The sequence below is a fragment of the Palaemon carinicauda genome, chromosome 3 (genome assembly GCF_036898095.1).
Source record: "Palaemon carinicauda isolate YSFRI2023 chromosome 3, ASM3689809v2, whole genome shotgun sequence".
In the NCBI taxonomy this organism is placed as follows: Eukaryota; Metazoa; Arthropoda; class Malacostraca; order Decapoda; family Palaemonidae; genus Palaemon; species Palaemon carinicauda.
In genome coordinates, this window is record NC_090727.1 from 147796553 (window position 1) to 147806552 (window position 10000).

At 35.7% G+C, this 10000-nt stretch overlaps 1 protein-coding gene across 3 annotated transcripts in view; it reads right to left on the reverse strand.

Annotated features, from left to right (window-relative positions):
* Positions 1–10000, reverse strand: part of Cbs (Cystathionine beta-synthase) — a 250765-nt gene that overhangs the window by 177576 nt on the left and 63189 nt on the right. Inside the window, exon 1 of one of the 3 annotated variants that reach the window (XM_068370846.1) lies at positions 1113–1225. The exons of the other annotated variants lie outside the window; for them this stretch is intronic. Within the exon in view, the coding sequence (XP_068226947.1) occupies positions 1113–1196 (84 nt within the window). The 5' untranslated portion in view covers positions 1197–1225. Of the gene's footprint in view, positions 1–1112; positions 1226–10000 lie in introns of those variants that run through there. 3 annotated transcript variants of the gene reach the window in all.

Here is a 10000-nt window from a genome sequence, read left to right on the forward strand (position 1 = left end):
GGACATTCAATAAGTAAATGCTCAACAAAGAATACTTCCAGATACATTGCTTTCGTAAATCTGGGTCTGGAAGGACATTCAGGACCCACGTGCAACAAAGATTGTGGTGACCTATGTGGTAACGTCCCTGACTGGTGATCGCCAGACTGGTGTTCGAGTCCCGATCAAATTCGTTAGTTCCTTTGGTTGCTGCAACCTTACCATCCTTGTGAGCTAAGGATGGGGCGTTTAGGGGAGCCAAGAGGTCTACCTGCAAAGCCATCAGCAGCCACTGCCTGGCCCTTCCTGGTCCTAGCTTGGATGGAGAGGGGGCTTGGGCTCTGATTATATGTATATATGATCAGTCTCTAGGGCATTGTCCTGCTTGATAGGGCAATGTCACTGGCCCCTGCCCCTGCCATTCATGCACGGCCTTTAAACCTTTAAACAAGGGGAACTCCACATTTGCAGTATGAAGTAAAAGTTGAGAAGTAGGACAGCAAGATGCAAGGAAGATAGTGGGAATAGAGGTATGGTAGATGGTTAAAAGTGAGTGCAGCTAGGGACCGAAATGATGATGCAAAGAGCTTTACGTACTGGCTACAGTACATAGCTTGAGGTGCACTGAAGGGACAGACCCCCTAGAACGACTTCCATATATAGGGGAGGAGTTTAGTCGCCCCTTAGTTATAAATCCAAGCAATAATAATAATATATTATAATAATAATAATAATAATAATAATAATAATAATAATAATAATAATAATAACAGGTTTGAGTTTATCTTTGACAATTTCTGTCTTTGGTGTACAATTTTAAATTGCCTAAACAACTGAATGGTTATCACTAAAAATTGGAAATGATAGCAATAATCTCCCATATATATATATATATATATATATATATATATATATATATATATATATATATATATATATATATATATTCCTATCACGCTGAATAGCAACCCAAACTAGCGAGATGAAATTAGAAAGGGGGAGGGGTGGGAAGGGTTGAATCTGTGTGTGCGCGTGTGCGTGCATATCTAATTATTTAGCCGTCATTTTTTACGGGTCGCGTACACTATTAAATACGGATTACACCCGACATGAAAATAAAATGGAATCTATACCTTATGACCAAGCGAGCTGGCGTCAAATGTGAAAGGTACATCTCTCCGTATTTCGAAAGAAAATTTTTTTAGTGGACCAGTCATCTACTTGGAACACGCGCCGATTCTTAAAATTCAAGAAACAATATTTATAAATTCATAAAGATCCAAGAGTTGGTTATCTCACGATAACGTATAAGAATATTCGTGGAAATGTCAGTAACATAAACCTGAATATTAGTTTATATAGGAAATATGTATTTTAATATCCTTATTGTTCTTAAAATATTTAATTTTTCCTTGTTTCCTTTCCTCGCTGGGCTATTTTCCCCGTTGGGGCCCCTGGGTTTATAGCATCCTGCTTTTCCAACTAGGGTTGTAGCTTAGCAAATAATAATAATAATAACAACAACAACAACAATAATAATAATAATAATAATAATAATAATAATAATAATAATAATAATAATAATAATAATAATAAAATAGCTTCTTGCTCCTGACCTTTTATGTTTTCACACCATGATACGTTTTTTCCTCTTAGTTATAGATACAATCACTAATTTCCATCTAGTTGTATTGACACGTAATAAAAAAAAACCGTAAAAACACATTTGATCGGTTAATATAAGCTGCGTAACTTTATTAAAGATGCTCCTACATGTTACAAGCAATCCAATTATTATTATTTAATTTATCATTATTATTATTATTATTATTATTATTATTATTTATTATTATTATTATTATTTATTATTTAAAAATTTTAATAGTCAATTAAAGAGATTATTATTATTATTATTATTATTATTATTATTATTATTATTATTATTATTATTATTATTAGTTATTGCTAAGCTACAACCCAAATTGGAAAAGCAGGATGCTATAAGCCCTGGGGCTCCAACTGGGAAAATAGCCCAGTGAGGAAAGGAAACAAGGAAAAATTAAATATTTTAGGAACAGTAACATTAAAATAAACATTTCCTATATAAAATATGAAAACTTCAACAAAACAAGAGGAATAGAAATAAGATATAATAGTGTGTCCGAGTGTACCCTCAAGCAAGAGAACTCTAACCCAAGTAAATAAAACCAGTTTTAATTGGACATTATTTTAATAGTCCTCTGCAGGAGTCAGAAAGTTCTCCAAGTAAATAACATAAATCAATATTATATACCTCAAAGGTCTGCGCGCCAACCAAATATATATCTACGAAAGTCCATATATTTCGACACTAAATGGCGGCAACTGACTGATGGAGAAACCAACCATCGCTAATAAAAAAATTCCCATCAAAAAAGAAGCCTAAAGTCCGGTTTGTTTGCGTGAACACTGCAAAGGTTTTAAGGACTTATCTTTCTTCTGCAGCAAGAACAATAGGCCGGCAACAAAATCTAATTGCAACTCCTCAGGCGATAAACGATCTTAAGAGACCGTGTCGTTTTCCATTTAGTTTATGATGACAGGCAATTTGTAGCAACATGCTTTTCCCACTAGGCTGTGTTGTAAAGCCGAGGGTCGTTTAATAACGAACTGCTAAGACAAGGGAATATTTTTCGATTGCTTTCGTGTTTTGGTGATTTTTCCCGCCTCCTCTAAGAATGTAAAACACCGTGCCATGATGGAATTAGTAAATGTACAATACTATAATGAATGTACAAAAAATTAAGAGATGAAATCTATTTCAATGACAATTGTGACCATCTGAAAATCATTTTAATACTATCATCAATATCTTCTTCTTTGTCTACATCTTTTCCCACTTCTATGTGGGGTCGATGTTTCTGGTCAGCTTTCTCCACCTACCTCTGTCCCACACCTCATCCCCAGTTAATCCCTTTAATCGAAGGTCATCCTTGATACAGTCCACCCACCTTCGCTTTGGTCTCCCTCTCCTTCTCGTTCCCTGTACCTCCATTTCCATCACTCTCCTCCCAATATACTGTTCATCTCTTCTCATGACATGACCGTACCACCTCAGTCTACTTTCTTGAATCTTATCTGATAGTTTTCTAACTCCTATGGTACCCGTAATTACTTCATTCCGTATCTTATCTCTTCTTGTCACCCCACACATCCATCTCAACATTTTCATCTCTGCCACATCCATCTTCTTCTATTCTGTCTTCTTTATTGCCCACGTCACCGCTCCATACATCATTGCCGGTCTCACAACTGTCCTGTGTAATTTACCTTTCAACTTAACCCCTATTTTCCTGTCGCATAGTACTCCACGCACTTTTTTCCAATTCTTTTATCCAGCTTGTATTCTGAGGTTTATTTCGGCCCCCAGATCCCCATCCTCTGCAACTGTTGATCCCAAATACCTAAAATTTTCAACTCTTTTTAGTCTCTTCTTGTAAACTAACTTCCCCATTCTCGCCATTTTTCAATCTCAAATACTCTGTCATTTTCCTGCTCATCTTCAATCCCATATTTTCCATTTCTCTTCTCCATTCCTCCAGTTTCTCTTCTACTACCTCTCGCCTAGTGCTACACAGTATAACATCATCAGCAAAAAGCAAACACCAAGGAGACTGATCTCTAATACCTTGTGTTACTACATCCATGACAGATCAAATAGGTAAGGGCTCAATGCAGACCCCTGATGTAGTCCCACATTTACTGGGAAACTTTCTGTTAGACCTATACTGGTCTTAACATTTGCTTCTGCCCTTTCATACATATCTTTGGTGATTCTTACGTATTTCTCAGGGACTCCCTTTTCTCTCATACATCTCCACAGCTCTCTAGACACTATTTTAATCTATGGGATCACTAACCATGGTCTTCGAAACTATAGACCTTGGTCTTCGATATGCGACCATTCCCTTCCCTTCTCCATCAACTTGACAAGCTTTCAAACGCCCTGCATTGTAGCTGACTGCAAGTGCTTAAACAGCACTTAAAGTCAGCCGGTTCCATCATTTCCTCTCTAAATTTGTTTAGCCTTGAACTCAAAGGCACCTTTCTTTGATAACCATTATTGGACTTTCCTCAAACAAATATTGGGCAAAGCACTTCCTTGACAGTCAACACGAGCGTTTGCCATAATTTATCCTTGAAGTGCGTTTTTATTTTAACTAAATACACTAAATCGGTGAGCCTTCAATATAAAACAAGTTTAGAAGACATTCCATGAAAATAAAAAAGGTAAACAAAGTTTAGCATTTTAAGAAGGGTCAGGTCACCTTTCTCCCTTGGAATTAATTGATCCGTAAAGATATCTAAAAGCAAATTCAACTAAGGTAAGGCAATGTAGAGTTGCATAAGATCTTCAAACGAGGAAGGGTATAAAATAACGAGAAATAAAACCTACAACTACTTAATTCTACAGTTAAAAATTTTTATTAGAAAAACTTTGAATGCCTGGAAACATTTATTCCAGGATTTTTACCATTTTAAAACGGATAAATTGACGTAAAGGAGTGACATTACGGTCACCAACCCGTAAAATATAATAAGGTAAGGTAAAACTACGGTCGCCTGTATTTTACTGAAATACGGCTAAGAACAGTATATTTTTACGGAGAATTTACGATTAAATTTAGTTTTTTTTTCAAACAGTGTATGGCACACGAGTAAGCACCCCTAGCCAATTATAAATTAATTGTAGCAATATTTACCAACAAAAGAAAGATAAGGGGGGTACAGTTGGCTTCATTAATTCTGGTACACTACACAGGAAGCCAAGGAGATATCAGTGTACAGGAATTAATGAAGCCAACTGTACCAACGAAAGTCGAAAACTAGACATACTGTTGGTCTCCGCAGTCTTTGGGTCTCCATACGTAACCCTTTCTGCCATGACGGGACACCGTCATCCAGAAAGTCACCAGCAGGACGACATCCGAAACAAGAGATCGACTAAAATGAGATGCACAGCCACGACATGATTATGCTGCCATCTGGGGGGAAATACACGCGACTTCGTGACTCTAACATCATTAAACAATGGCCCGGAATTATATCTATTGTTGTTATAGGTATAATTGATGCTTGCAAATTTATCGTAGCTCTCGTAATGGTCTGCTAATATGCAAATACGCTCGAAGTTTTACCATTCGTTTAGATGATAAAATTGATTTTCAGTGTAATGCTTTCTTTAAGCCTTTCACACACACACACACACACTTGGGTACACTTGGGCACACTATTCTATCTTATTTCTCTTACTCTTGTTTTGTTAAAGTTTTTATAGCTTATATAGGAAATATTTATTTTAATGTTACTGTTTTTAAAGTATTTCATTTTCCCTTGTTTCCTTTCCTCACTTAGCCATTTTCCTTGTTGGGGCCTCTGGGCTCATAGCATCCTGCTTTTCCAACTAGGGTTGTAGCTTAACAAGTAGTAATAATAACAATAATAATAATAATAATAACAATAACAATAATAATAATAATAATAATAATATATTTATATATATATATATATATATATATGTATATATATACATATATATATATATACACACACATTGTACAACACCAACTGCAGCCGTTTCTAGTCCACTGCACGACAAAGGCCTTAAACATGTTAATTCATGTCTAGGGTTTAGCCAGTTTTCAGCACCATGCTGGCCATCTGCCGACTGGTGATGGTGGGAGACTTTTGAGTGATCGCTCACAAAAAAACAACCTAATATGGGTGGCCCTGACTAGTACAGTTTTGCTGATCATGGCGATAAACAAACCCCTTGACCACGTTCAGGTATCCCCACTCAGAAAGGGATGTTCAGTATATATATCCTTAAACGCACTAAATACAACATTTCATGATAATTGGATATCCTTTTGCTTTATAAGTCTTTTCTAACAAACACACAGACACACACACACACTCACACACACAATATATATATATATATATATATAATATATATATATATATATATATATAATATATACATACATACATACATATATATATATATATATATATATATATATACATATATATATACATATATATATACATATATATATATACATATATATATATATATATATACATACATATATATAAGCCGTTACTAGACCACTGCAAAACAAAGGCCTCACACAATCCTTCCACTTGCGTCAATTTATGATCTTTCTATGACAGTCCACAACCATAAACTTTCTTAGTTCGTCAATCTATCGTCTTCTTTTCGCGTTCCCATTCCGGTTTTGCAATCTCTAGGAATATATATATATAATATATATATATATATATATATATATATATATATATGACATTGTAATTGTGAATTCAGACATAATACACAAACACACAACAATGCTCATCATAAAAACACTTGTGTGTGTGTGTATGTGTGTGTGTGTTTGTGCGTATGCATCAATTACTCATCCTGACGCATCAGATAATTAAAAGGAAACCACACGTCACTGGAACATTCTTCCTCCATAAAGCAACATAATGACAAACAGCCAGAAAATTAAGTCTCATTTGGTGAAGATTTCCAACCAATTTATGTTGATATTCTGGACCAAAGAGATATCATTAACGTCCTTGATTTTTCTTTTTAATATTCATTTCGCTCAGACTTAAATAAAATTAGTTTATAAATTCGTATGTATATTAATCTTCTGGCTTTTACGTTAAATTGCAGTGGAAATTTTCCTGACCTCAAAAGCGTTCTCTCTCTCTCTCTCTCTCTCTCTCTCTCTCTCTCTCCTCTCTCTCTCTCTCTCTCTCTCTCTCTCTCTCTCTCCACGTGGCATCAAGATCGTCAACATTCAATTGAATCAATAACGTAAAATGCAAAATGCTTCGCTACCCATATACATAAGAGTCAAAATATTGTCACGTTTTTCTATCACAAAATATTACTATCACCGAATCCAATGGCCTTTTCGATTTACTTACACAAGTTTTCTACACTCGTGAATTAAAGAAAACCTAATTTAGGAAACAAAACTCGGTTGTCTGGTTTTCTGGTGTTGAAAATAAGAGCTACGGAATCATTTTAATTTATCTATAAATGTTTTTCTCTACATTCCTTAATTTCTTTAATACCTAAATTAACGTTTGTTATTCAATTTATTTCTAAATTGAACCAATTGACAAAACGTACTCAAAACACAAACCATTGATAATAATAATAATAATAATAATAATAATAATAATAATAATAATAATAATAACAACAACAACAGGCCTTTACGAGCTTATCCGGCGTAACGACATCTGCAGCAAGGGACGATACAAATGGATCAATGGCAGAGGAATCAGCTAAAACGTCGTAGTCACCCTTAAAACGTTTTCTTTGTTAACAATCCTCCACAGAAAACGAACCTCCACTCGAGTAAGAAAGCAAGAACTATAATTTCTGTTCGTGGCGTGTCACACAAAACCGTTTAGCTTTTCAACAGCTTTGCTGCATCGAGTTGCACCAGCAACCCAAGTTAGCAATTAGAAAAAAGATACTGGGATACACATTTCTTCTGTCAGCGGAGCATTGAAGGAGTTTATTTTATGTATGCTAAAATCAGACACGTTTAAGCAATTCATAAAATATTTAATAGAATATTGAATAGATACCATATTGAGAGAGAGAGAGAGAGAGAGAGAGAGAGAGAGAGAGAGAGAGAGAGAGAGAGAGAGAGAGTAAATGAGAAAGTATGCTTAAACAAATGATATTCACAATATAAAGACAATTAAAAATTGAGAGGAGAGAGAGAGAGAGAGAGAGAGAGAGAGAGAGAGAGAGAGAGAGAGAGAGAGAGAGAGAGAGAGAGAATTAGGATAAGATTAAGAAATGTGCATAGGATACGAAATAAGATGGATAAGGGATAGAATAGGAAGATGAACATTTTCCTCACCCATAAAGGTAATTTCTGACGTTTTCCTCGTTACTGAGACACGAGAGTAAATATTATTCTTTAGAAGAAAATAAAGATACAGCAAATAGAGCAACTTAGTCATGGAAGTTAATATACGAGATATCTGAGAGGTCATTTAGCACAGTCATAACTTGGGGAAGAAATCCCAGTTGCGCCATAAACTACAATTTGGAAGAGGTTAGACAGATGTAAAAAAAGGAAGCTGGAACTGTAGTCACGTAAAAGGTTTAGAATTTGAAGGAGGCATGAATGCTATTTAATGTTATTAAATGCCTACAGTGCGCCGGATAGCATGGATAGCAGTAACTACCTCACCCTAAAAATCAAGAACACTATTGATAAGTTTGGTTCACGCATGACAACACTACGCTTAAATGGTAATACAAAAAAGAAAGAAAAATCAAAAGGTTACCCACATCTCAATAACCTTTACTTTATGTCAACTGTTATGTTTGATGGAAACTAAAATAACTGCATCACTAAGGCCATAGTATTTGCAGATCTATATAGTGAACTGCATTGTAAACAATTAACCAGAAAATTATAAGAGATTAAGTTTTGAGGGTTTTGAAAGTGCATGAATCTTTTGCTAAGGAGAAAGAAATGTATAATAGGTGTGTTTTTCAAACTTGGATGTTTTGACTCTTCAAGAAATCAAAGTGGTTGTGGTGGCCCATGTGGTAACGTCCCTGACTGGTAACGCCAGACTAAGGATCAAGTCCCGCTCAAACTCGTTAGTTTCTTTGGTCACTGCAACCTCACCATCCTTGTGAGCAAAAATGGGGGTTTGGGGGAGCCTATAGTTCTATCTGCTGAGTCATCAGAAGCCACTGCTTGGCCCTCCTTTGTCCTAGCTTGAGTGGAGAGAGGGCTTGGGCGCTGATCATATTCATAGATGGTCAGTCTTTAAAGCATTGTCCTGCTTGATAGGGCATTCATGAGCGGCCATTAAAACCTTTAAACCTTTCAAGGGCAGCATGTGCAAGAATGGGAACGGCATAGAGTGATTGAGTCTGGGGTAATTGAAAGATGTAGGGCATGGGTAGCACTTGTAATGTTAGGAAGACTTTGAGGGGGGTTGAGAAAGTACATATATCTATTAGTTTGAGGAATGCATGACTAAGACTGAAGTATGAAAAGGTCAAAACTCGAAAGTTGGTGATAAGTGAAGAATGACAAAAATATTGGAAAAGATGAAAGAATGGTTGCGCTGGGAGATTTGAATGACATAGTCGGTAATAGAGAAAGAGATGGAATCGCTTGTAAGTATGAATTTCCTGACATATATGAAAATGTAGAGAATTTTGAGGAAATGTAATATGGAAGAGTTTTAATTGTTAGAAATACATGGTTTCCAATAGATGCAAATAGCTATACTTGAAAATAAATGGATGTTAAAAAATATTTGACAGATTATGTTCGTACAGAGCAGAAGAAAAGCAGGTTGATGAAAGTAATGGAGAAAAGAGGATGGCTGGAAATATAACTGAGCATTAAATGGTTGAAGCAAAATTCTAGGTAGTTATAAGTTGGAAAGGAAAATGGGAAAATTTTGGCTAAGATTGAATTGGAGAAAATGGAAGTGAATGATCAGTGGACTATGGTTAAAGAAACGCAAGAGGGAGGCCCAGATAGCGAATTTATAAAATTCCAGGATGGGTTATGGTCACAGTATGGAGTTTGTGGGCATAGGAGGGTAGGAAGAAATAAAAACAGTAACACGTGGGATGAGGAAACATATATTTTAGTGAAGGAAAATAGGTTATCTGAGTTTTAGCCACATAATGAAGTAAATAGTAGGTGTAGTTGTAAACAACATGAATTCAGTTGACGGGAGAAAAAAGATGGGACGAGAAGAAGGTGAAAGGGAAATTGGATGCGGTCAGATGTCAATGCAGCCCAGAGTCGATGGATTGAGTATTTTTAGGAATTGTTGAAGAGAGGAAGAGCTCAGTGAAGCAAGATTTGAAAAGGTTAGTATAGGGCTGAGAATGACTTTGGAAGCGAATGTCAATGATGTGAAAAAGGGTGATTAAGGGGGTGGAGAAGAGAAACACACA